General features: G+C 33.5%; 3 protein-coding genes across 4 annotated transcripts; 1 reads left to right on the top strand and 2 right to left on the bottom strand.

Annotated features, from left to right (window-relative positions):
- On the bottom strand, positions 88–9,777 carry LOC105156898 (cullin-1-like). The gene is made up of 20 exons (XM_011073155.2): positions 9,668–9,777; positions 8,554–8,742; positions 8,358–8,457; positions 5,703–5,888; positions 5,434–5,481; positions 5,145–5,348; positions 4,724–4,801; positions 4,461–4,550; positions 4,290–4,370; positions 4,113–4,175; positions 2,972–3,007; positions 2,812–2,898; positions 2,565–2,714; positions 2,430–2,485; positions 2,227–2,347; positions 1,979–2,140; positions 1,744–1,887; positions 1,435–1,653; positions 1,174–1,341; positions 88–760 (listed from the first exon to the last, which is right to left on the bottom strand). Exons 2-20 carry the CDS (start codon positions 8,685–8,687, stop codon positions 659–661), a joined length of 2,229 nt encoding a protein of 742 aa, XP_011071457.1. The 5' UTR covers positions 8,688–8,742; positions 9,668–9,777; the 3' UTR covers positions 88–658.
- LOC105157060 (omega-hydroxypalmitate O-feruloyl transferase-like) lies at positions 11,508–14,683 on the bottom strand. Its single transcript, XM_011073357.2, has 2 exons — positions 14,129–14,683; positions 11,508–12,486 (listed from the first exon to the last, which is right to left on the bottom strand). The coding sequence occupies exons 1-2, from the start codon at positions 14,597–14,599 to the stop codon at positions 11,566–11,568; spliced, it is 1,392 nt and encodes a 463-aa protein (XP_011071659.1). The 5' UTR covers positions 14,600–14,683; the 3' UTR covers positions 11,508–11,565.
- Positions 21,448–26,792, top strand: LOC105156897. 2 transcript variants are annotated; one of them, XM_011073154.2, is made up of 4 exons: positions 21,448–21,575; positions 22,757–22,902; positions 23,239–24,042; positions 24,331–26,792. In XM_011073154.2, the coding sequence occupies exons 3-4, from the start codon at positions 23,239–23,241 to the stop codon at positions 26,179–26,181; spliced, it is 2,655 nt and encodes an 884-aa protein (XP_011071456.1). In that variant the 5' UTR covers positions 21,448–21,575; positions 22,757–22,902; the 3' UTR covers positions 26,182–26,792. The 2 variants fall into 2 exon arrangements, with proteins under 2 accessions (XP_011071456.1, XP_011071455.1); XM_011073153.2 differs by lacking the exon at positions 22,757–22,902.

The raw sequence follows: 27,806 nt of genomic DNA, 5'->3' as shown, positions 1-27,806 counted from the left end.
AGAGAGAGAGAGAGAGAGAACCAATGACATGAGGACCAAAAAATTTTCCAGTGTCTGCCCAGAAACTGAGAACCAACTGCTCAATGAGTGGTCAAACAAGCTGATATTTTATTATTTTAACCTCTTTTTTTTTTTGGTCGTTTGCAGCTGCTACAAAGCTAAAAACGTAATACAATGTTACACAAGATCAGATCGAACTACGAGCAAGCACTAAACAGTTCAGCATCAGAAAATAGAGCCAAGAAAAACGACATATATATAACACATAGCATCAACAGCCGATGCATCTTAGAGAAGTATATAGTAAGAAATGAAAGACTCAACAGCATTCTGGAGGCTACTTTAACCGAATCTTCATATTTTAGTCAATGGAAAATCGAATCTGAAGAGGAGAGCTGGATTTCGTATCACTGCTCAGACCTGTCAAATTACACCTTTTACCCAACATGGACCAATCTGCAGCGGTGGTCCTTACCGGTTTCTACTGCAAAATGTACAAGAATTCTCACGCCTGTTGCATCCAGTAAATCGTCACAAAAAGTGATGGAAACCTCTGGCAGCATTTTTTGAGGTCTCAGCTCAGCAGGTGTCCGCATACTTTTTTGAATCGTCTTAAAGCAGGGATAGAATTGCATATTTGATCACTAGCTTGTTTGATTCATGCCAAGTATTTGAACAAGTTCGGGTTGTCCTTGTCTCTCTCCAGATAGTCGCGAGTGATCAAATCTTCGATCCTCTTCTTGATTGCTTTAACATCAGGCTGCGTAATGCAATGTTACAGTTCAGTTATATCAATGTCTAAATAGATAGAAAAGGGTACGTTATGATGACTTCTGTGGGAATTACAGATTATTTGCCTCCATCTTTGAAATTACTAAAACCTCCTGTCTCAGTTTACAATGATACATGCCAGCCCAATCCCTTTGATTGTAGTTATGTTAAAAAATACGACTTCCACTTTAACAAAATATAAGGGTGTAATTGCTCTATAACTACCCCCAAAAGGGAGGGAAAAGTAAGGTTATTTTAGCAACGGCAACTTAGAGGGAGGCTTAGTAAATCCAGAAGGGAGAGGGATCTAACCAGTAATTACACAAACTGCAAGGAGATATTGGTATAATTAACCTAGACAAAAATATCGAAAAGTAAAAAAAGGGTAAATCCCAAGGGTACCTTGAACATTCGACCCAATTGCTCAACACACTCCATTACCAACTGTTGATAGCCCAAGACCTTCCTACTCTTCATGATACGCACAATTGAGGCATCAATGGCATACCGTCTATCCTTGTCAACATCCTCAATGACCTTCTTCTTCTCATCCACGGGAGGGAGAGGTATCTTCATCCCCATGAAACAGTTAACAATATAGTCAGTGAATATTGCACATCTGACATCTATTTCACAGAGGAATAGAGGGTGGGGAAGTGGTACCTTGATCCTTCTCATTTTGTCGGTGAACTTTGAATTAAATTCAAAAACGTCAGTAGGAGAAATTGTTTTGGTATTTGGCTCCTTGTTCAGAATCTTATACTTGGCACATGACAGTGAATGAAGCAACCTAACAACATCATCATCTGATAGGTTCAATTGAGCCATGATTTCCTGATAACTCAATCTATCAGAGGCATTGAACAGCAGCAGGGCAGCAGCCTACAAAAAGTAGTTTAAGAGCTTCAATCGATATAATGTCCAATGACAGGAATCAGGTATGGTGAGTTACTATCTGTCCTGCCAAATAACCTGATAGGTTGTCACAATAAGCTCTATTGTCTTCGGCTCAAATTTTCCATTGATGTTACAAGTACCCAATGAATATATCCACGTAAGCTTCCTATGCTTAGTTTTTGTCTGGTAGAACTCTCTAAATACTTCAACGCACTTGACCTAGAAGAAAAGTTCAAAGTAACAATCAAAAGATGTCAGTGACAAGATGGTTTCTGTAACATACAAGATTTCCCTTATACAAGCATATTACCATCTCAGCTGGAAGGTTAAGATCAAACGACTTGTAACTTGGCCAGAAACCAGTAGTGAGGACAGTCACTGTCAAGTCAATCCCAGGATTTGCGTTCAGATTATTGCTAAGATATTCCTCAAAGCTTGCTTGATTTTCCCGGGCTAGTGTTAAATCTGTGACCTGAAATAGTTGAAAAGGTGAAAGTATTTAAATGACATTGTAACAAAGGTTGCAGATTCAGAATGGGGAATAATATGAGAGCTAACCATCCCCTCCATTTTTGATGTAAATTGGCCACCACATTGCTGCTTCAACTTTGTCAGGATACTTCTCTCATGCTCATCATTGGCACTTTTATCAAACAATAAGCGCCGGGCAAGCTTTTTCCTGTTAGCAACAGCAGGAAAAAGAATAAATATACTGCATACTTCATAGCAGTAAAACGCGCCACCTAATTTGGAAAATTCACCTATAGAATTCAGCAAACAGGTCCTTATCGCTGATATAAGCAAGCAGTTTCACCACCTGAAGGATATGTAAAGCCTCAATCACAGCTTTTAAACAGTACATCATAATAATAGAAAACCAAAGTTGAAATACACACCTTCTCCAGTGTTTCTTCAATAGCCTCATCACTCAACTTTTCACTCCCACCCTTTTTCAGAATGTTATCACAAAACGTGGCAAGAAGTTCTGCACTAGAACTTCCAGCAACACCCTTGTTGCAGAAGACTTCAAACGCCTCTTTGAGAGCCTATAAGTTGGCCAAACGAATTGTGAAAATCATATTAATGCCAGAGCGAAAGAAGGTTTTCTTTTACAAAAAATTGAAGCTGTGAGATAATTCTTACTTTGTGGAAAAGCGTGTGATTTAGAAAACAATCATTCACATATGCCATGAATTTGTCATGGAGTTCGATAACTTTTCTGACAAATACCTGGATCCAAAGCAAGGATTAATTTCAACATGTGAAAACATTTTTAAGATCAAGAAGATTAAGTAAAAGCTACCTGTTCCTGCAGCCCAACGACATCTTTCTTATCTGCCTGTAAAAGATGACAAATAATTAGAAATTTATGCAAATACTTATTAAACATAGAAAACATATTTAGCAGAACATTTTAAAACATTCTCCTCCATTTTGTAGTGGGAAATGGTTTGACATATGACATACTGCTGTAGCATATATTAATAGGAAACAGAAAAGGAAGCCACAGCACTATGTTTTCCGGAACAACTTTTTTCCTTTTGGGAAAACAACTCAAAAACTTCTTCACCTATGTAAAGCATAAGCTTTTTAAACAATGACATTATATCTTGTTTTGATTCCTACACAATGATATGCTTGTAAGTCAACCTTAAATATGGTTTTTGCGTGTAAACAGAGAAAGCTGTATGGAGTATTCTAGGGATATCTCTGTGACCAAAAACAAGTATTTATAAAAACCACACCATACAGGTACTCAACGTGCCAAAAGACTTCTCAGACATTTGCCTCTAATTCGGGAGAAAAGCATGTGAAATTCCACAGTTTATTTTGCACAAACTGAGAATGAGAAAATCAAAAACTTTTGCGTCCGACAAATGATTACAAGAACCTTAGAAGAAAATATGTTTATTGAAATCATTTAGCAAGAGATGTTTCATATTTTTAGTATATCATGATCAGATAGACCTATGCAAACACCACCTCTTCCCCTTCTCTATTATTCATCTATTAAGCAATATGGATAGGACTTGACTTCTTTCGATGATTATATTTTGATAAACCAACCAAAATTTTTACAAAAGACATTGACAACATTCTTTTGGGAGATTAAGAGTGATGTTTTATTATGTGATACAATATGCATGTGATCCCCTATGCAACATGGACAACATTTACCAATACAGGCATGGGTATGAAAGCCATACTAATTAAGGAAAACCAACATGGTCATAACAGGCCCACTTTTCATTTGTGCAAGGATTAATTACTAAACCACCATATAAAAACAATAAATGCATGAGAATGTCCAAATCTACTGACAATTTTTCACAACTCATTAATATGTTATACCCTGCAACTAAATAGGAGAAAAGAAACATAAGCTTGATAATGCAAAGAAATTCCACAAGATCAAATTTAAGATTAGTTAATAGCAAACCAACCTTCTTGTTGCTTGCAGCATCTTCAGCTTGTTTAACCAAAGCAGTACCTTCAGCAGTAACATGCTGTGGTTGGGGTACCAAATGTTAGTACACATACAACAATTTGGTAAAACTGGCAGTATAAAATCTTGCAGTCGTACTCACTTTCTACAAGGCAAAAAGAAAATAATCACAAACCTGCTTAAATATATTGGCCACAGGCTCTAGCCCTCGAGGTATTTTGGAAAAGAGTCTATACATCCTTGACAAATCTTCTACCTAATGGACAAAAGGCTAGATTTAGCGTCAAAGAGTCGCCAAAAAATATAACATCCAAATATAAAAATAAAGACTTTGCAGAGCAAATACCTTATCATCCCTGAGTAATGCATGACAACCAGAGTGCTCCTTCTCAAGCAGTTGAGTTGCATACACAGACAATAGCTCATGTTGTACTTTCTACCAGAATTAAGAATCAACAATTAATATAAATATAAACACAATAAAATAATTCTATTGAGTCAGAAAAACTTAAGAAATCAGACCGGTAACTACATTAAAACACATTCAGTACTCGGGAAACTGATAGATGCCCTGCTTATAGAGCTGATTATCCGAGAGTAAGAACAAACCTCAAGCAACTTTGTCTCACTACTTGAATGAAGATAATGGGAAACTCTGTCCTTTTCTCGTTTCAAACACTCCTCAGCCTGGATTTCCAAAAATGAATGTTATAAATTATGAAGGGAAGTGGTGTGCCCAGACACGTTAGGCACCGCATTATATTGGTGTTGATGAGAGAGAAAGTGAGAGTGTGTGTGTGTGTGTGTCTATGAGCATGCAATTTCAACCTGCACTCTGGAGGGGTTGGGTTTCTGAATTACAATAGGGGAAGTGGTGTGCCCAGACACGTTAGGCACCGCATTATATTGGTGTTGATGAGAGAGAAAGTGAGAGTGTGTGTGTGTGTGTGTCTATGAGCATGCAATTTCAACCTGCACTCTGGAGGGGTTGGGTTTCTGAATTACAATAGGATAAATAATGTATATTTACTTTCAACATATAGTCAGGACATGAATCATCTAAGATCCAGTTTGAAGCCTTCCGGGAATAGTAAGCAGCTGTGTCCTTCAGCATTGCTGCTTCAAAGTCGTTCTCATAATAATCCATCTGCCCCATTCCAATTTCAACAAAGATATCCAATACATTCTTCAATAAAGCCCGGTCTATTTGCTCTCCTTCCCGCTCTTGATCAATCTGGAGAGAAAAAATATTATATAGAAACCTCAATAGAAGAATAAGAAGATAGTATGGTATAAAGGAAAGTAACAACAAAACACACCAGTGATATAACAGCATCTCTCACTTTCCCATTTATCTCCTGGTACACCTGAAACCAGAATACAGGTACCAAAACATTCAAAAACCCAACAGAAAAATGAAAAGGGGGGGAAAGGATTAAAACAAGTAGGGGGAGAGAAGAACAAGCAGACTCTGACAATCCACATAAATATTCTGTCAATCCCATTTTCAAAAAGAAATGAATCTCGGCTATTAGATCAAGCGATAAAACTCAGCTAGAGATGAATGTGGAATATAGCCAGAAGTTACCAGGTCCCGGAAGCAAGTCAGACCAACTTCTTTAAGTGCTGGAAGTGATCTTCTGGCTATAAAGTACCGATCAAGATAGTGAAAGAATCTTGAAAGCCATCGCACCATGATTTTATGATTCAACCATCTTTTCACGAGCTCTCTCAACATGAACTCATCATGCTTCTCCCTCAAAGAAGGCAATACCTAAATTAAAAATAAGAAAGTCAAAAATACATGGCAAAAACAAGAAAATAAATCCAATTTAAGAAACTAACTGTATGAATAAACCATGGTAAAATTAGAATATAAAATTTAACCATAACTCTAAAGTCATTTGCAAGGTAGTCTGTTAGATCCTAATTTTCAGTTCAGCCTCAAAATTTAGTTTAGAATAAAGAAAAGCAAAACTACATAAACAGGGATGACCCACTAAAATGCTAAAGATCACTTTGTCAGACCCGATCATGACTCTAGGATTTCCTGGTCTACCACTGATTGAACCTAATTTCTGAAGTTGATGATGTTCTAGTCCACAGAAGCTCACTGTACATTAACCAACTCCATCTATACCGTTGCGTCAAAATTCAGTAGAATCGTGGCCATGTTTCTCAGTGATTCACCACAAGAATAGTCTGAGTGATCACTCTTCTTGTCACTCTTCAACCAATGCCCTGAAGTCAACAAGGCCTACCTACATAAACATTTTATCTCCAATGATCCTGGACGACAACCATACTCCTTGGGTGTTGAAATTGCTTATAGCAAGCATAGAATTTCTCCATCAGTCTATCTCAGAGGAAATATGCTACTGATCTGCTCCAGGGAACTGGTCTTCTTGGAACTAAACCTGCAGATATTTCCATCGACTTTAATCCTGATTTTTGGGATGACGATGGTAATTACTTAAGAGGACAATGGTGAAGTATAGATGAATTGTGGGGAAACTGATCTATTTGACTCTGACTAGGCCTAGGCCTCATATCTCCTTTGCAATTGGATTAGTTAGTCGGTTTATGGATAAGCCACGAACGGTTCACTAGGAGGCTGCGGTCAGGATCTTGAAATATATAAAGGGTGCTCCTAGTAAACTATTTGTTGTTCAAGCGACATGCACATGTGAAGATAGAAGCTTACCTCTAGTGCAGACTATGTTGGGTTCAAGGAAGATAGGACTTCAAGATATTGCATCTATGTTGCGGAAATATCTTGTAACTTGACAAAGCAAGAAACATAGCGGAAATATCAGAGTTAAACAAAGCAGGAAGATAGGACTTCAAGATATTGTATCTTGTAACTTGCGGAAATATCAGAGTTAACCATAGCTCGACTTTGCTGCATCCATCCAGTTTTTTTCCAGTCTGTTCAGGTCTCACTCCCTTATCCGGTCGCGAAAATTCTGGCTGAATAAAACCAATCATCATCCCAGCCACATTTTCACATTCAGGTCCTTCATCAGTCGTCCCTCGACATCAAATTGGTCCTAGTAATGTAGGATCAAGAAACAGAGTATAATATATAGAGGTGGTATATCCCTAACCTTTATAACATTCAAAAGCTTCTCAAACTCATGGAACAAATCTGGGATGTCCGACCACATGGGAATAAGGTACTCCTTTCCTCCTCTCGGTCTGCCCTAACCCAATTAAAGTTCAGGTAGCCGATGGCTCGTGTTAAAAGTTGTTGGATTTGGCTTTTCGAACTTGTCCTTCACTCAGTTTTATTTGTGCCTAATCTTGAATGTAATAGATTATCTGTGAGCAAATTTACTAAGAGATAATTGCGTAACTAAATTTTCTACAAATTCTTGTGTTTCCAGGACTTGGGATCGGGGAGGGCAATTGGCAATTTGTGAAGGCTTATACTTGCTTCTGCATACTACACCGTCAAACCAACCGTGTGTGTGCTTTCACATGGCGCACTATGGCACCACAGAATTTCTACTCCAGGAGCAAGCCCAGCGGCATTAGCTCCCTATTATAAAACTGGCGTTGGGCTTGCGCCATGGCATGGCTTTCATAACTATGATTTGTACTTAGCCTCTATATACACCCTTATGTGTTAGAGATTGGACATCATTTGTAATATACAATAACATATTTTGCCTTCTCTATTTCTAACAAGAACTTCTACATAACTTTTCTTTCTCAGACAAGAATACTATCACGGTTCTTGGCATCTTCCAATTATCCCTTTGTCACATTTTTGCACAAACCCTCTCCATGAATAAAGGGAAAGGGAACCAAACATGAAATAACTCAATCCTTTAAGAAGTTTGGTATTCACGTACAACTGCCATTAGAAGGTAAGTAGTCCAACCAACCAATATTATGAAAATAATTATTAAATCATCATGCAGAATAAATTACCAAACCAAAAACATCTAAAGCAAGAAGGACATTTATATGCAATCAGCTGTCAGCACTTGCATATTATGAATAGAAAATCGAATATGCAGTTATGCACCTTTAATACAGTCCATAAAGGTACAAATGGAAGAGATACTTCCATGGAGATATAGATGAGTGGTGAATCACCATCATAAAGCTACCATGTTGGTACAATGTTCAAATATTCCAAGTCTAGCACCCAGAACTTTAATGGATTCTTCAGGTGCATGTGAATAAGGACTTTATTACCGTATTACGTCAGTAAACAGAACCCAGTCATCCTTACCGTTGAAGTAATGTACTCTTCAAAAGACTCCCGGTACTTGTCATACAATTGCTGAGAATAATCATGAGGGGGCTTCTGGGTACACATGTTATATATTGTCCTGTAAATAAGAATGAAAGAACCTCATAAACAATTGAGAAGTCAATAACAGCCAACAAGTTCCCGTATTAACCAGATAAAAGCATTGAAATAGTACGTGTAGAGCATCATGTAGTCCTCTGAGCTGAATTGTGGCTCAGGTAGTCCTTCCAATATATTTTTCAGTTTTGTAATCCCTTTTTGCATGAAGTCCCATCCTTGATCTAAATCAATGGTATTCCGCTGGTTCATTGTCAACTTCTGTACCAGCCCAAGATCAAGGTACAACTTAATGCCAGTTCACTACCTGCCATTGCCACATTAACAAACTTAAAAGCTAGAAAGAGAACAATCAGAAGATCATATGAAGTCACTACTTAAGAGGACGTCAAAGATAACAAACTATTAGATGCAATAAGCAATGAAGAATAGAAAAATAAATTAGATTGAATAATAATTCGTTCATGATCAATAAATTTTGCTAATAAATTCAGCTTGAGTAGAAAGTATTCATTCAAGAAGAACCTCAATAATCCAAATATAGCTATTACTAGAATAGTCGTCACGACAAGCAGCCCGAAATATTGATCACAAGAAGAGTAGAAACTATTGATGTGGCAATGCATGAATGAGCAGACTAAATAAAAGAAAACACAACCCACCTTAGATTTAACCATGAAGATTAACTTTAGACCCTAAAAGATTTTTCCAAAACACCTCCAAAAGGTTCCCTGTAATCCAAAACCCCCAAACTAAACAACTACCAGCAAAAACCTGATAGAGGTTCAATTAGAACATATATAGCTATTTAAACTAAACATTGAAAAACTAAACCCAACATAAGCTCGGAATTCATCAACACGCCAAGAGTCCACCATAGCACATTCACTTTACTTCCAGAAACGACAGGAAATAAATCCCACAAAATAACCCACAGAAAATAACAAATTGAACAACAAAACCCTAACAATCACTCGAAGCTCCGCTAACAAGCCGAAAACCCTAATCAAAACTCCTCAAAATTCAACTCAAAACCAAATTGAAGCTCAACAGCTACAATTATCTGTACATCGGGATCCGTAATTAAAACAGATTCAACACCAATTGCACGAACAACCATCGGCTGTTAATACACATGCATGGTCACCAAGGAAAAACACAGAAACCCCACAAAAGAGCCCGGAAAACACAGACATAGATACGATGTATGTATGGTTAGCGAGAGAAAATACCTGAAGAGGAGAGAGAATTTGGGTGAGATGTGAATCTCTCTCGTCTTTTTTTTGTTTTCCTTTATTCTCTTTCTTCTCAGGTTCATTTTCCGTCTTATATCTTTTTAAATCGTCCGCTGAACTTATCGTAATTCCTTTTAGATCCCCAAACTTTAGTGTTCTTATTTTTCGCCCTTGAGAAAGTAATAAATTCGCATGGGATAATTACGCCATCCCCCTTGAAATTTGATATAATTACGCATAATTTTTTTATAGTTTAAAAAATTACATATAAACTCCTTGCTTTTAATTATATTCGACAAATAAATCAATCCATTAGTTAAAACTTACGAAATTTGTTAATATTAGCAAAAAATTTGATTGAAAATTCATATTTACCCCTAATTGACTTACTACTGATTTATTATAGGTCAAAATAAATATTTTTTGATCAAATTATCCTTATAAAGTTGAAGATGTATCTCATTACATGCATTAACACGTACGAAGATGTATAATGGTAATTTAATCAGAAAATATTTATTTGACCCACAATACGTCAATAATAAGTCAATTTGGAGTAAATATTTTTATTTATTTATTTTATTAATATCAGCATATTTTGTAAATTTTGACTAACATATAGATCTATAGATGAGAACAAACATCAAAGATAATAAATAAAATTTTTCAAATAAAAAAATACATGTATAACTACACCAAATCTTAAAGGATGATGGTGTAATTATCCCAATCCGAATTGAGGTACTAATTCTTGATATGTTAAAATATTTATGGTTCAAGAATTATTCAAATATCCAAATAAAGAACTTTGCCAAAATACCATTTTTTTTTATACATATCTCTTATCTTAAATACACTGAGAAAATGAAATTAAAAAAATAAAAATAAATCATAACGAACTTTCTTAAAATCTGATATAATTACAAATATTTTCATATTATTTGAGAAATTACCAATGCCTTTAATTTTAACAATTGTTTAATAATCAGCCAAATCCATTAATTCCTGTTATGTTTTCATTAATTTTTTGTGGTGAGCAGATCCAAAATGTTCTTGTGGGGTTTTGAATTATGAATTATAATTTTACTAATTTTTTAAATTTTTCTAAATTTTTATTGCACTAAAAGGATAATTTTCTAATAATATTTTAAATCTTTTCCTCCACCCTGATCTAATTTTTTCACAAGTTTTCACTTTTTTTTTTAATTCAAAGAATAAAGTTGGTAATTTAATACCTCAATTTAAAGATTACATAATTTAATCAAATATTATAAAAATATTTATAAATTTTTAAATAATAAGAAAATATTCGTAATTATATTAACACGAGCTCATCGTGATTCACCCTAAAAAAGTTTGTGAAAAAAATCAAAAGCAAGCAAGCTTAGTTAGTATTGGAATAATAATATTATTTAAATTTTATCCTCCCCTAAACTAAAATTCTTCCATCCAAATGCAGTTTGAATAAAAATATTTGAAGTATGGGGCCAATCCAGCAAATTTCTTAAGATAGAATCCACATATATCGACTTATATGTTTCAGACATACAGACTCAAATTTCAGTACTTAATCATTCATATGAAATAGGTAATTTTTCATCACACAACAAATCATGTGACTGTAATACAAAATTATATGTTATCACAACGTATAATACTTTATAAATCCTTAATTTTCAATAGTACTATTCTTATTCAACTAGTCATGTTATGAAAAATTCTTATCCAAATAAAATTTGGTCGAATCAAGTCAACATAGCAAGTGTAATACACTTGCTATGAAATTGATCATTTTTTCTTAATTATACACCAATCATAGACTAAAAGTACTGCATTAGCCATATAATTAGTTCAAATTCAACCAAACTCTATTTGAATTAAAATTTTCTGTGGCATCACATCTCAAAAACACATTTCAAGAACCTCTCCATTTTATCCTTTTCTAGCCCAATCCACACATTGATCCCCAACCCTTTTCCCCCCTCATCACAATCCCCACCATCCAACAAAAGCACAAACTCATCATTCCCACTCACAATAGGGCCAGCATGTTTAGCCCTCCCAAACCCTAAATCCACCTCCCCAAAACCCAATTTCCACCAAGCTGACACATAAAATGCACATCCACAAGTTGCTGGAGTCCCTTTATACACCTCCAACCAATCTATCACAGACCTTATATATTCACTTGTCACTCTCTCCCTCCCCTCCCTCACCATCTCAACACCGTAAGACAACGGCCCGCCCACCAAATCCCGAGCCTTAGTCCGTGCATAACCCGTGATCACAGCGTTCCCTATGAAAGAACTCGGTAGGGGAGGCGATATCGTGTCCCTTATATCCACTGCAAAGAGAACGGTTGAATCTTGATCTTGATGTTGATCACAATCATGACCAAGAATGGCCCTTGTTCTTGCCCTCCAAATGTGGGCTAGGATTGCTTCGAAGGTTGAGCACTCGATCATCGCCTTTTGCTTCAACAATTTCAGCATCTGTGGGGTGAATGAGAAGAGCTTGTGCGTGTACTTGTCAGAGAAGATGTGTGGAGACGGTGATGGCCGTTTCTGGGAGGTGAAAGAAGAGAGGAGGGACGACGTTCTAGCGAGCTTTACGTACTCAGTGTGTGGGAAGAGGATTTGGGGTGGGGTTCTTGCTTTCATGCAGGTTCTGTCATTGTTGATGTGGTTGGTTTTTAGGCCTTCTCCCCTACATATTGAAGCAAGGTTGTGGAACATTTCACTTGCTGATTTCCCATCAAGAATTGCATGGTTTGTGGTGAATCCTAGTGCAAATCCACCACATTCAAACCTAGTTACCTGAATCATCAACGTGCAAGAATCTATTAATCAGGAAGAAAAGATAATTGTCATCATTGATCCGGAAAATCGTAATTTACGTTCCATAATTTACTCTTTTTGCGATTTTACTCTCATTGTTTTAGGACCCATCAAATTTATTTTCATAAATTACGAAAATTTATAATTTTAATCCCAATCACAAATTCTATTAAAATTAGAGTCAAACTAATTAGCTAGTAAAATTCTCGTCGCTAAGCTCAATACTGATTTTTTTCTTAACTATTGAGTCATTTTTTTGTAATGAATATTGTAATAACATCCCCTGCAATAATATTTTATTGTACAAATTCTCTCCGATTTTCCAATATTTGAGGGGAGAAAATATAAATATTACTTGCATGAGCTCAACTAACTTTCTTAGAATTTAAGGAACCTTTTTTTGTAAAATATACTTAATTAAACTTAAGGGGTATAAATGTTGTAAATGTAATTTATTCTTTAAGTTAAAAAAATATACACTTACATTACCTGAAATTATATTTTATTACACAGAATTTATTCTGTCTATTTTGTTTTCTGCTGACGAAATATAAAAATGAAATACAAGTTGCATGGAGCACATTGTAATTTTTCAAAATTGAAGAATTTCTTGGTAAGATGCGTAAACTTAAGGGATGGAAATATAATTACCCTATAAGTTTCATACTTAAAATAAATTGATACGAAGTAAAGTGGTCAATAAAGATGATCGATCGACCTTCTTTCATATTTTTGTGTAATACACTGATGTCACATTCACACAATATCATATTCAGTCTCAATTTTAAATCATAATATAATTGAAAAATTATAATTTTAATCCTATAACTTAGAATGTGGTATTTTTTGTTCTATACGAATTTATTTTTATAATTTAGTTCTATGATAAAAATTGCCAAAATTTTAAAGTTAACAGGACTAAATTACAAAAATTAATTTCTGCAGGATAAAAATGACACTTCCCACAAGTTAATGGGCTAAAATTATATTATTTTTCCTAATATAATTTAATTATATATTTTATTTGGAAATACATTTGTATTACACTACTAGAAAAAATATAATATTTCGCTATGGTTAATTACTATAGCTAAAAGAAAAAAATCATAGTAACGAGAAATGAATTAGGATTTCGCAATGGCCATTAACCGTTGTTTCTGCAAGTATGGTTAAAGTATTAGCCATGACCAAAATCATAGCAAATATTTTGGCTATGGCTAAAAATCATGGAGAATATTGAAAACAATAAATTTTATTTTGGTTTTATCTGACTGTGATTAATAGTATTGATTTATCACGATTTTTAAGACGTAATTATTTATAATGTAATGAAAACTCAACTTTTTTGTAGGCACAAATGTATAATAAAAGAAAAAAAAATCTATGTACGTAAGAAAAAATTCCAACCCAGACAAGGTTTGACCGAACCTGAATCAATTATATGGCAAGTGCAATATGTCATTGGTGTATAGTTTAGGAAAAATGACCAATCACATAATAGATATATCACACTTACTATATATGTGATTGGTTTAATTCGACCAAACCTGATTTGAGCAAAAAGATTTTTAGTACATGCATTGATCAACAAATTGAGAAACCAAACCACATGAATGCTTGCCTGAATAGTGAAAAGTGCAGTTTCTGCAAGGCTTTTATAGATCCCGGGGCGAAGCACAAAGTGATGAAAACTTGGATTTGGGTGAGAAAGATTGCCAAGATCCTTGAGACAAAATCTTGATTTTGCACTAACAAACAAGGCACCTGCATTGTTGCACACAAGCTCCAGCCTCTTAGTCTCATCACTGAAGTTGAGCCTTCCAGCCATGAAGTAATAAGGCACCAAGAGCACTTCCTCCACTGCTTTTTTCACCTTTCCAGCAATCCCAACTGTTGATGCAGCTGAGGCCATGTTTGGTGGAACCTCATAGAAGAACACTGTCTCAACTGGAAAAGTCACTGCCTGGTCTATGTTGGACAGGAATATTGTCTCTGTTGGGACAGGGTTTCTTGGGGACATGAGTAGGATCGGCTCTTCTTTCACCAAATCTTGGTCTGTTATGGACATGATACTGCTCATGTTGTTCACCATTCTTGCAAAAACAGGGTTTTCTTACAAATTTTTAGTACTAAGGGTTTTTGCAAGAATTAGGGTTGCTGATCATCATGTGTATCTTCATATATATATATATATATATTGTGTGTGTGTGAGAGAGAGAGAGAGAGGGATAAATGAAAAATCTTGGAAAAGAAGTTAGTATTGATGGGGGTGAGAAGAGTATGAATGAGGGTTTTGTGGGTAAAGTGAAACTTTTTAGGGGTTGAAATGAGGGCACATCAATGCTTCATGAATCTAAAATGTAGGCATGAAATTGTCATTTCTTTTTATTTTATTTAAGTGCTTCTCTAAATTTTTGCATGTTTTGTTTAGTGCTTTATAGGATGCGATTTCTTGTGTAGTTGTTTAATATACGTGACAAAAGAAATATGATTTCATTTAGTGACAACGTTATACATAATTTTTTATCATTAATAATTATATAGTGACAAGATAAAAAATATTATCATTTAATACTATCGTTAATACTAAGGGAATATTTGTAGTTTTTCAAATAATAAAAGAATAATTATAATTATAGTAAATCTCAGAGGAGCCAATTATAATTTATTATTTCTTTTAAAACAATTTAATTAATTAATCTGGAATTTTGATTTCTAAGATTTAAACTATTCACCAAACTAACCAAAATTTGCTTAAGAACACAATGCAATAAAACTTAAATTTTCAATCTTTGAAATTTATTTATCGTATTAGTTTAGTGATTAAAGTTGAGATCTCATGAACAAGTTCAAGGTCATGAATTTTAGTCTCATCGAATCTTATGTGGGTGTCTGTAATTTATTTATTGTTCTTACTCATGTTGATGTATTGCTTAAATTGACAGTATTGTCCAGTTTATTGAAATGTTGATATAATTATAAATACTTCAATTTTGTATTTTAATATAATAAAAATTAATAAAAGAATTACATTTTAAACCATTTTCTCATAATCTTTTTCTTTTTAACAAACTAGTTTTTAATTGTAGTTTTTCTAAAGTCAGAATTGATTGAAGCATAACGGGCCGGTTTGGGCCCATAGAACCAGTTAAACCATGGGCTAGTCATTGGGCCTCCCATTTCTTGTTTGGGTAGTCAACTTGACTTTATAGAGTGGGATTAAATAGTTAAATTGTTTTTAATTCCAATAATAAATAAAATATTTATATCTTTTCATCATAATTAATTATTATGATTAAAAATAAAAAATTCTTCTGAACACTAATTAACAACGGTTGCATAAAGCCTAATAACCGTTGTTCTGCTGCAAAGGCCGAACCACGGGAAATATTCTGGTTATAGCTAAAATCATGAAAGATGTTAATTGACCGTGTGTAAAACTTAGGTTTTCACATTGATTTTATTTGATTGTAATATAAAATATTTATATTTAAAATGGTTTGTAAGCCACATGTCATTTATAATGTAACAAATAACCCAATTTTTTTTTTATAGTGAATGGAGAGAGAACTAGTTTAATTGGCAAAGTTGAAGACGTCATGGGTTCGAATTCCACTAATGTATGGATTTTCTACTTTAACAGAAAAACACAAAGTGGTGGAAATAATATTTTAGTCGTAAAAATTCAATAAAGTAGATGACTAAATGCGTCAAATTTTTTCAATTTTAGAACTATTTTGAAAATTCTATAAATTAAAGGGTTAAAGTATTGACTACTCTATCCTATACAACTAATGGGAAATGTAATTTTGCCGAATCCGTTACAAAGAATGTCGTAAATTTGTAGCATATCTGTGTTGACGAAATTTGCAACGGACTTTGGAGGCATTTGTGATGGGTATCTTCGAAATGTGAATTTTGTGATAAAACTGTTGGAAAATTTTATCCCAATTTGCCACGGATTTGGGACAAATGTGATGAATTGGGATGGGTTTCTGGTTTCATCATCAAATATTAGGACCAATATAATTTTCTATCACAATAATTTTACGATCGAGTTTATTAGGACTTACCGACAGTCGTTATAAAAAGTTGTCACAATTATTATTTTGGGATGGATTCTCGAAAAGCCATTCTCAAACAACGGTTACGCAATGACTATTAGCCATTGTTTCTGTAAATGACACAAAGACAATAGTACAGTTAAAACTGTAATGAATATTTTGATTATAGGTAAAATCATGGCAATTGTTGATTAATTATGGTTAAAAATTAAGATTGCAAATTGATTTTGTTTGACTGTTGATAGTATTAATTTACCATGATTTGTGATGTAATAAAACTTAAATTTTTCAAACTTTGAAATTTATTTGTTGTCTTAGCCAAGTGGTTAAGGTTGAGGTCCCACGAACACGTTCGAGGTAATGGGTCCGAGTCCCACTAAATCTTATGTAAGTATTTATAATTTGTTTGTTGTTCTAGGTCATATTGATGTATTGGTTGAATTGATAATATTGTTCAATTTATCGAGATATTGATATAATCATGTATGTAATTATCATTTAAAAAAAATAAAATTATTAATCTTTACAAATATTAAATATAATCCTGACTTTAAACATTTCAATCTTGTATTTAATAAAATAAAAATGAATAAAAAATTTTACATTTTAAATCATTTTCTCCGATATTCTTTTTTCTTTTTTCTAATTTTATAGGTTTTTTAAAGTGAGAATTGATTGAAGCATAACGGGCCGTATTTGGGCCCATTGGACGAGTTTATCCATGGGCTAATATTGTTGGGCCTCCCATTTGTTGTTTGGGTAGTCCACTTGACTTTATAGAGTGGGATTAAATAATTAAATTATTCTTAATTCTAACTAAAATAAAATATGTAATTTTTTATTTTTTTTATCATAATTAATTATTACGATTTAAAAAAAAAAAATCTTGTGAATACTAAGTAACTGTAGTTGTGCAACGGCTAGTAACTGTGGTTTCTACAGGCTAGGCCAGAACATTACTATAGTTAAAAATCATGACAAATATTTTGTTTATAGTTAAATCAAGATAAATGTTCATTAATTGTATGTAAAATTTAAGTATTCACATTGATTTTATTTAACCGTGGCATAAAGTATTTATTTTCCATTATTGCGTCTGCAAGCGATGTAAAAAAGATTAGCATAGTTAAAAATCGTGACAAATATTTTTCTAGGCATAGTTAAAATCATGACAGATATTGATTAACCAGAGATAAAAATTAGATTTTAATATTTTTTTTGTTTGACTGTGGTAGAAAGTATTTATTTGTCAAAAAATTCTTATTCAGATCAAGTTCGACCGAACCTAACCAATCACAGATCAAGTGTGATACACTTGCCATGCGATTGGTCACTTTTCCTGAATATACACCAATGACAAAATAAATGTATTGCACTTGCCATATAAATTAGTTTAGATCCGACCAAATTCAATTTGAATTATAATTTCTCTTATTTACCATAGTTTTATAAACTGCGTATCATTTATAATACATCGAATAATCCATTTTTTTTAATGAGTGGAACAAATACGACATCAACACTAAATTTTGAAATAAGTTACCGTTTCGCAATGAGGTCTAATTTAAATGATGAAATCGAGAACTATAATATCATGGCCCAAGGGTTCGAATTTTATTAAATATACAGCTGTTGTTTTACTTTAAAAACGACGACACGAAATTCATGGAAATAGTATTTCAAATATTTTTTTTTACTACAATAAAATGATACTTTTTTCTTTTAATTTTTTTAAAAGAAGAAAAATAGAAATTGTGACAATATTCCAATAGAAAAAAAAATTAAAATGCATTCATTATGAATAAGAGGGTATGCTCCAACGGGCTCTTCTAAACTTTGTTATAATTAAATGTATTTTTTTTAATTTTTAAAAAATTATAAATATTTTTTTAAAATCAATAGTAGTCTAATAGATACTCCATCATGACTGCCCATTATATGAAGTATTTGTTAGACGACCGTTAACTCCATAAATTTATTTATAATTTTTTAAATAATGAGAGGGTATTTGTAATTATGCAAAATTTCAAAAGAGTACATTGTAATTTATAATTTATAATTATATAGTGAGTTAAATTGAATCTTCGACCCAAATTTATGTTTCAAATTTTTAAAATAAAACTCAAGTTTTTAAAATAAAATTTTATTCTAAAATTATTATCTAAATTAAAATAATTTTCTTTTATTTTTCTAATACTTTATATTTTTTACTTATACGAATACTATTATAGTTCGTAAAAATTGAATTTCATCTTTTTAAAATTATACTCTCACTTAATATAATGTTTCCAGTTGTAATATTATTTTTTTTAATACAAAAAATAGAAAGATAGTAAAACATAAATATTTTTATTTATATAAATATGGTGTAACAAAGAATATATTATTTTATATTATGCAATATATTAATTTATTTAGGAAAAAAAAGGTGTATATTTATATATATTTACACACACACGCACTAAATAGTTCATTTTTCTCTAAATAAAACAAACAAAAAATTATTTTTTGCTACAATGAGCATTTTTACACAATATTTCTTGTGTGTCGCACTCGCAACAGCAGCGCGTGTAACTTCTGCCGTGGTGGGTAAAATCACAATGTGAGACTCCACATCCACGGATTTGTGAAATCCGGCAAATTAGCCCATAATATTTAGGGATTTAATGCAATTTACTTCATATGATATTGTAAATGAATAAATTATTCTTAAATAAAAAAATAATAATAATTTATCTTCTTAAATTTTTTAAAATAAAGCAACAGGAGGGTAAATTATTTCATTTTAAACAACATTGGAGGGGCGGTAAATCACTGCATTTAAAAAAATACAAGGGGTAAATTGCTAATTTTTTTTTGTAGGGGAGTGATTTGCACATTTCAATATTACAGGGGGCTAAATTATATTTTTTCTAATATTTTGTGCTAATTACACTGTTCTTCTTGAAATTTAATGAAATAATTTAAGGTTGCAAATTCTAACATTTTTGGCACTTTTGATCTTTCCGTTAAATTTAACGAAAATTTTATTTAATGTGGAAAAATTTGCTCTTTTCCTCACATTTTGTGGTGTTTTTAATTTGTAATCCAATACATCAATTTTTTATATTTTTTTTTCAAACTTTAAAAGAGAATAAATAAAATAAAATTAAGAAACAAAATTCTAAAATTAATTGATATTTTTTTTTATTTTTGACAATTTTTTGTTAAGATTATTTAGAAAAATTCTTACTTAGTTTTATTTTTTTTTATTATTTTCTTTTGAAGTTTGAAGAAAATAGGAAAAATGGGTGCATTTATCCTATTGGAGGATAAAATTACAACATTAAATTATTTGAGGATAAAATCGTATTAGTGACTATATTTGAGGACCGAAAATTCATTAATTATACATAGATTTTTATGATTTGATAAATACATATAATATCTTTAACATTGTTTCAGTCTTATAAATAGATATTCTTATTAGTCAAAATTTATTAAATTTGTTGATGTTAGTTAAAAAAAATAAATGAAAATCTACATGTACCATCGATTAACTTATTACCAACTTATTGTAAGTCAAATATGTATATTTCTAACCAATCTGGCCTTATACATTTTCACATGTCAATGTATGTGAGGAGAGATATATATATCTTTGTCCTTATTAGGATATTCTGATCAGAAAAATGATTTATTTGACCTCCAATAAGTTAGTATTAAATAAATTAGGGATAATTATAGATTTTTATTCAATTTTCTTGCTAAATTTTGATTGATTGAGAATTTATTTATTAGATAAAAATAAAAGTCAGGAATACTAAATTTAATCTTTCAAACCACATAAAATATATGTGTAATTACACAAAACTTTAGAGGATAACTGTATAACTATTCCTAATACCGTTACATCTCATAAAACAATTTATATATTTTTTTGTATCATTTATATGACAATCTATGATCTTGAAACCAAATAATTTGTTAAAAAGAATTAGTTCGTATCAGATGCAGCAAAATCGAAGTTAATTACGTAAGAATTGCAATACACTTATGATGTGATTAATCAATCTCGAGTTTATTTCTTATTTAGTACTTTTTCATATAAATTTTAATAAGTTGGGATACCAGAAATCGAACTTTCCTAATCATACTATCGAACAGCCTGGAATTAGAATTCAAACGTACAGTTCTAAAATATGGAATGTGCAATTATATACTATTTCCGATTACTTGAATAAAATACGAATCCATAAATTTGAATTGTGAAATACGCCATTTCAATTAATTACCTGAAATAATGAATCGGTTAATGAAATATTTCAAAAATTTAGTTTCAAAATTAGTAACGAATCACGTTAAGTAAATCGGATATATGTAAGATGCAAAATATTACAGTCATAGATTGCGTATACGCCATTATTTTTAATTTCTTTAATTATAAATTTTAAAGAACCGAAATCTAATACTGGCTTTCATAAATAGTCAACATTCGTAGAAATCTGTCAGATATTTACTTATATCGATTCTGTAATAAAAGTATTGTGTGGATTATACCAAACTTTAATAGTCAAACATTTAATAAATCTGAACTGTAACGGAAGATTGCTTAAATATTTTTATTTAAAAATATATTTTTTCTCTAAGTTTCCTATTAATAATTATTTTATTAGTAATTTTTCCTCTAGGAAATTTAGGTTTTTTTATTAAAAAATTTAAATTTATATATTTTTAAGTGGTCTGGAGCAAAAAAGAAAAAGAAAAAGAAAAAGCTTTTCACGACGCGTTCACACCACACCCTTTCCCCAGCGAGTGGTCTTTCCCACCCTCGCCTTCTTTAAATTGGTCCAATTCTCTCTTCATCCTCTGTCTCTCTCTCTAAAACTCATTACTATAAGAATAAAAATAACAAGAAAACAATATCTCTCTCTCTCTCTCTAAAAAACGAGAAGCAAAAATAATTACTCTCTCACTTCGATTCAATTTACCCCATGAAAACTCTGCTCTCATAGAAGAAAACAGGTATTGCTCTATCTCTGCTCTCTTGTATACATGTATACATACAACTTCTGTATGCATATATGTAGATGTGTATACTGTTATTGTATTTCTTGTGTGTATGTGTGTGTGTGTGTATTTGTGTACTTGGTGCTGTGTTCCTCGGTTTCTTCTTTTGCTTCACATCTGAACCCATTACCCCTCCACATGTTTCCTATGTGTATTTACATGCAGAAGTGTATCTATTTGTGTGTTTCTTCTGTGTATGTGTATGTGTGCGTCTGTGTGTGTGTGTTTGCTGGTGGTATTGGTTTTTTGCTCAAGAAATGTGACGGGATTGTAGGAGGACATGAGTTGTGAAGTGTGAAAAGAGTTTAATTTGGTGGGATCACATTGGAATTTTCAGTGCAGGTGGTGGCTTTTACTGGTGTTTGAATTTTTTTTTGCATGATTTTCTTGTTTTTGTGCATTGTTCTTGTTTTATTTTTGGCTTTCGGGTTTTCTGGGAACTTGCCCATAAATATGAAAATTGCTAAAATGGGAGGCTTTGATGTGGTTCTGTTTGATTTAGAATTTGGATGGAGGTGGTGGATTGGTTTGGGATTAGTACGATCCGTCTCGTGGTCTGGTTATGTATTTCTTGTGATAAAGTTATTATCTTTATGGTGAAATGCTGCTGGTTTTATATGGAAAAATGGATCTGTTTTGTCTTTGAATTGATACTTGATGAGTTAGTATTAAATTCTAAGTTTTCACTGTTAAATCCGTTTATCTGTCTCATCAGTTTTGATGAAAAAATTCTTAATGATTGTGGCTGTCGACATGTTTTCTCTTTACATTTCTTGAGCTTTATTGAAGAGTTTATCTAGATATTTTGTGAAAATTTTTTGGACTTTTTATTCTAATTTCTATATATACCTAATGTAGGTATATTTTTGATTTCTAAAACTTTAAATTCTTTAATAGATTGTTGAAAGAGCTTTTCATCCGGTGAAATTTCTATAAATTTTATCTCTATAAAACTTTATATATTAATCTTAATCACTCCCTTTGCCTCTGCCTTCGAATTTTGTTTACTGTTGTTTGTGGCCAGCTGTACAGAAAGAAGCATCTTTAGGTCTGAACTTGTATTTGAATGTTCATTGATAAATATCAAGTGATTCATCGTTCTGCATCAATGACATTGGCTGTCTTTTGCTAATCAGGTGACAGAAGTAAAACTGATTATTGAGCATTGAGTTCAAGTAAGAAACTAAGAATCCGTCTAGTATTGTATGAATATCAAGATAAGTGGGATTTAGGAGACCGGAACCTGGTCTGGGCTCTAATATTTCATGATATAAAGTGAGAGGTAAGACCTTTCTGTTTGAAAGGCAGTATGTATTATTAGTTGAATCTTGTGTTAGCTTTGCTAGTTACAAAACCATTTCACCGATTTCCTATTCTTCCATTTTTCCCTTGTCGTCCTTTTGAGCTGTATGTGCTATTATGCGTTTTAGTTGTGAATAGAATTTATCTTAAAAAAAAAGAGAGATGAAAGTTCTTAAAATTTGTCACAGTTTGGTGTGCGTTTGCATGGCAAAGAATTTTGTTGCTGCTGGTTCAAATCTTCTTAACCATTTAATGGACTTGTATGAAAAACTGATATCTTTCTCTCTAATGGATAATGTGTTGATTTCTTCGACAGATGGCTTCAATCCTTTTAGGTCAGAATGGAGATCGCATAGCTGAAATTCCTCGTGAGCAGTTCCTGCGACCAGACTCGGATGACTGTGGAGAGGCACAGGTCTGCCCTCTAATTCCATCAGATTCCTATGATGCAGGTGATGCATTTGGAGAGCCAGATATTCTGCCACGAATTGGAGATGAATATCAAGCCGAACTTCCTCAACTTCTTGGAGAGCCCGCTAATGTTTCTTGCTCAAGGACGCGTTCCCACCAAAATTCCTTGGTTGGGTTACCCATACCATTAACATGGATCGGTAGCAAGAAACATGAGGGACCAGAAATTTTTTCAGATTCCAGACGTCCCAATCCTAAGAATCTAGCTGAAACAAGCACTTATTCCAGTGGTGAGACTGGACCTTCTCATTATTCAATGAAGGCTAAAGACGAATCACAGAATTTACCATCTGACGAGAGTATACTGGAGTGCAGTGGTGGAGGTCATTCTTTTTTGGTTCCTGGATTACTCAGTGAAAGTTGGAGTGAAACTGAAAAGGCTAGCTTCCTTCTAGGATTGTACATTTTTGAGAAGAATTTTGTCGAGCTGAAGCGATTCCTTGAAACTAAAGAAATGGGCGCAATACTCTCATTCTATTATGGTGAATTTTACCGTTCGGATGTATATCGTAGATGGTCAGAGGGTCGAAGAACAAGGAGCAAGAAATGTGTATACGGGCAGAGGATATTTTCCGGATTCAGGCAGCAGGAACTGCTATCTCGGTTACTTCCCAGAGTGTCAGAAGAACGCAGAAGTGCTTTGCTGGAGGTACTCTTAAGATTTCATTGGGCTATAGTTAACAAAAACTGCATTCGTTGCATAAAATATTTATACAGCATTAAGCAATAATGCTATAGTTTTCTGATGTGGTGTTGATATGATGTGATCAATAAATCTTTGGTGTTGTGCTCCGTTTCTCAGCTAGGGAATGAATTTCATGAAACATAACTGGAAAAGAAAGCTTGATATAATTTTACTACAGTCAGTGTGACGTTTATCTTTGTTTTGTTATCTTCTTTGGGATTTTGCTGAAGTTTTCTTCTCGTTTTTTGATAGGTGTCTAAGAATTTTGGGGAAGAAAAAATGCTGTTAGTAGACTATGTCTCTTCCTTGAAGGCCCTGGTGGGGATGAACATTCTTGTAGAAGCTGTTGCCATTGGTACAGGAAAACAAGATCTCACCAGAATGGCCTTGGAACCTTTGAGGTCGAATCAAGCGATCCCTGTCCGTCCGGAGATGCCAACGGGAAAACGATGCTCCTCCCTTACAACAACTGAGATTATTAAGTTCTTAAGTGGAGATTATCGGTTGAGCAAGGCTCGGTCAAATGACTTGTTCTGGGAAGCAGTTTGGCCGCGTTTGCTGGCAAGAGGTTGGCATTCTGAGCAGCCTCAAAATCCACGGCATGTTGCTGGTTCCAACAAACATTGCTTGGTTTTCCTTATGCCCGGCATAAAGAAATTCTCAAGAAGGAAACTGGTCAAAGGCTATCACTACTTTGACTCTGTTACTGATGTTTTGGGCAAAGTTAGAAAGGAGCCTGGGCTGATTGACCTTGACAATGAAGAAACCGATGGTAACAAGAAAGAAGAAGGACATGAACGGGCTGGTAAGAAAAAGTTGAAAGAAGATGAGAATTATCGGCCAACAAGGCACCGTCGTTCTTATCTGCAACCAAGGACTAGTAATTGCAGTATGGACGACACAAGATTCACAGTAGTAGACACGAGTCTTTCCGATGGCAAAGTAAGAGAACTAAGAGCTCTTCCATCTGAAACTTCGAATATGATGTCGATCTCTCTCGTCCATACTCAAGGTGGTGCTCAGGTTACTCTTGAGGAGAACAATGGTGAATCTGACGCTACCAATACCATCACTCCTGATGCTTATGCGGCAGATAATCCGACAGCTAAAACCAGTAGGAAAACATTTCCTGCCAGGAAAAAGCATGATGATAATTCCTCATTTCAGGACACTCATACTGTTTATCCTGATATTAGTAAAACATCAGGTCCTGATTTGAAAAACAAGAAGGGTTTAATCGATAAGAAGCAATCGAGAAAAGTCCCCAAACCCCACTTGAGACGGAAGCAGGAACAAGGTGATGTTGATTATACAGCTCCCATCAGCAAACGTTGCCGGAGATTAACTGCTAATGGTTGTGATGAGGTGAGAGATGGGGTGATCCGTTCCTCCATAGCTCCCAGATCAGGAAACAGCACGTCCTATTGCAGTTCAGGCACTCGTGAATTTAATGAGAACGTATCTTCTCAAGTGAGGTTGTGCCAGGATAAGTTGTTGTCCTCCAGCTCATCAAAAGGTGATAAGTTGTTGCCCACCAGCTCATCAAAAGGTAGTCCCCACGAGAGCATCAAGTGTAATCCTGTCAGTAGTATTCATGCCAAAGAACCCTCCCCAGAGAACACTCGAACTCCGTTCTTGATCGACCTTAACTTGCCTCAACTATCCCCTGAAATTGAGGATTATTCTGTTGCTACAGATATGAGGATGGATCAAAATGATGGGTCGATCAAGCCTGAAAACCACTGTTTATCAAAGTCCTCGGATATTGAGGCAGGAATGGAGCTGCCTTCTACTGTGAATCCCCTGAGGCATAGTACAAGGAACCGCCCGCCAACAACCCGAGCACTGGAAGCTGTAGCAGATGGATATTTAACTGTAAACAGGAGGCGGAGAAGTAGGGATACAAGCTCAAGGGGAAACATAGCATCGAGACGTTCACAACGTGCCCGTCGTGTGGTAGCGCCTAATGACTCTCCCAACAGTTCCATGGCTTCCCATATTGAAGAAGCTGAAAATGGTGTATCTAATACTGGCACCAACAATATGTTCAGCAAATTTCACATTCCTACAGAAGCAAATAACGAGTCAGTCCCAAGACAATGAGTTGGGAGTCTGAGCTCATAATCTAGCCTATTTCACATTCCTGCATTGGACTAACCTTCATGTACGAGCCGCCACATCAGACAACTGAATGTAAGAAATCACAGTTTCCAATGTCCGTAAACACCAGAAACAGGTGAAGCGAGAAAACCCTTTGCTGTTTAAGCCAAGACTCAAGAACGATCATCGAACAGATACATGCAGTCAGATAAGGTTTCTGGTTCTCTTCTGCTAATGAAATGTCTGTATGTTCTTGTTGTACCTGTTAAATTTTGTGTATACACCGTTTTCTTGACGATTATAGATAGTTTTGCTGCTGATACATGGTCCTGCTCTCACCGACCAGTCCTGTCTTTCGTGATGGTAGAAACTGGTTCTTGAACTTGTCGTTGCATGGATGATATCGTTAGGCGAACAAAGATTATTGAGGAGATGAAAAATAAAAGCTCGTACAATCCGTGGCTTCTGTAAAGATGATAGATGATTTTGTATTTTTATTTTCTTTTTCAATTCTTGGTATCAACTTCTGGACAAGTCGAAGGACTTTTATACTTAATCCTCAGAATTTTTGTCTTTTCATTTGTGTTTCTTGGCAATAATACTTTGCACTCTTTTATCTACTGCTGGATTAATGCTTTTGGAGGTACAGGTCTCCTAATACAGTCTTCATTTCCACACATTTTGTTGCAAAAATGGTGTTATGATCATGCAGTTTGAGTTCTGCAGACTACAAATTCTTACATGCATCGAGTGTGAAAATATTAAACGACCAATACAAAATTATACCAACAGTGGAACTTATAATACTGTAATTTGTACCACTTTGATACTTACACATTCAGATCATATAAGTATTTTTTTCTCAATAAACTGCATGTAAATTGGAGTTTGGATCCATGTTTTCCATGAAAAAAAATATGGTAAAAAATACAACGGGTTCTCTTGAAATTATAAATACTCTTTCGTTATTTGCAAAATATAAATATCTTTAAAAAAAAAATTATTGTCTAATAAATATCCCATCGTGACATCCTAATATAAAGGATTTTTTTATAGACAACCGTTAGTTTTTCAAATAATGAAAGAATATTTATAAATATGACCAAACCTCAATGAATCTGTTGTAATTTGCATTAAAAAAAATATGCATTAAACTCAAAATCCAAATAGCTGAAAAATACTTTAAAAATAAAATAAGTGCCTATTAGTCAGTAATTCAATACATATAAATAGTCAATATTTATCAATAATCAATAATTATATCATAAAAAGTAATTTTCAGAACCATAATTTCATACTAGACCTCGTTTGTGAAGAAAAAAAAAAAATGATTCACGTTTGATATTTTTACACGACATAATAATTATCATATCTTTATTGCAATAACTAAACAAAATAAAAATTTTTGAAATAATGAAAAAACTAACTCATTTTTACATTGAAAATTAGGTGAATTCCTCATTGGATTTTTTTTTAAAGAAAAAATTGCATCTAATTTCCTTAAAATTTGAAATAATTATAAATATTCATTCGTTATTTGATAAATTATGAATGTTTTCCTAATATGTAAAGTAATTATGTGACCTTTGGACGATAAGGTGGAATATCAATTTTACCCTCGTTGGAAT

The sequence above is a fragment of the Sesamum indicum genome, linkage group LG3, assembly GCF_000512975.1.
Source record: "Sesamum indicum cultivar Zhongzhi No. 13 linkage group LG3, S_indicum_v1.0, whole genome shotgun sequence".
NCBI lineage: Eukaryota > Viridiplantae > Streptophyta > Magnoliopsida > Lamiales > Pedaliaceae > Sesamum > Sesamum indicum.
The sequence above is the reverse complement of the archived record's forward strand: the minus strand, read 5'-3'. Positions and strand labels throughout refer to the sequence as shown.

Excerpts from the sequence above, each read along its gene's own strand:
- LOC105156898 (XM_011073155.2), bottom strand. The coding sequence starts at position 8,687 with ATGAACCAGCGGAATACCATTGATTTAGATCAAGGATGGGACTTCATG. Across the intron at positions 5,889-8,357 it reads AAGAGTACATTACTTCAACG|GTATTGCCTTCTTTGAGGGA; the intron begins GTAAGGATGACT and ends TTTTTAATTTAG. Across the intron at positions 761-1,173 it reads AATTGGGTCGAATGTTCAAG|CCTGATGTTAAAGCAATCAA; the intron begins GTACCCTTGGGA and ends TGCATTACGCAG.
- LOC105157060 (XM_011073357.2), bottom strand. The coding sequence starts at position 14,599 with ATGGTGAACAACATGAGCAGTATCATGTCCATAACAGACCAAGATTTG. Across the intron at positions 12,487-14,128 it reads CTGCACTTTTCACTATTCAG|GTAACTAGGTTTGAATGTGG; the intron begins GCAAGCATTCAT and ends TTGATGATTCAG.
- LOC105156897 (XM_011073153.2), top strand. The coding sequence starts at position 23,239 with ATGGCTTCAATCCTTTTAGGTCAGAATGGAGATCGCATAGCTGAAATT. Across the intron at positions 24,043-24,330 it reads GCAGAAGTGCTTTGCTGGAG|GTGTCTAAGAATTTTGGGGA; the intron begins GTACTCTTAAGA and ends GTTTTTTGATAG.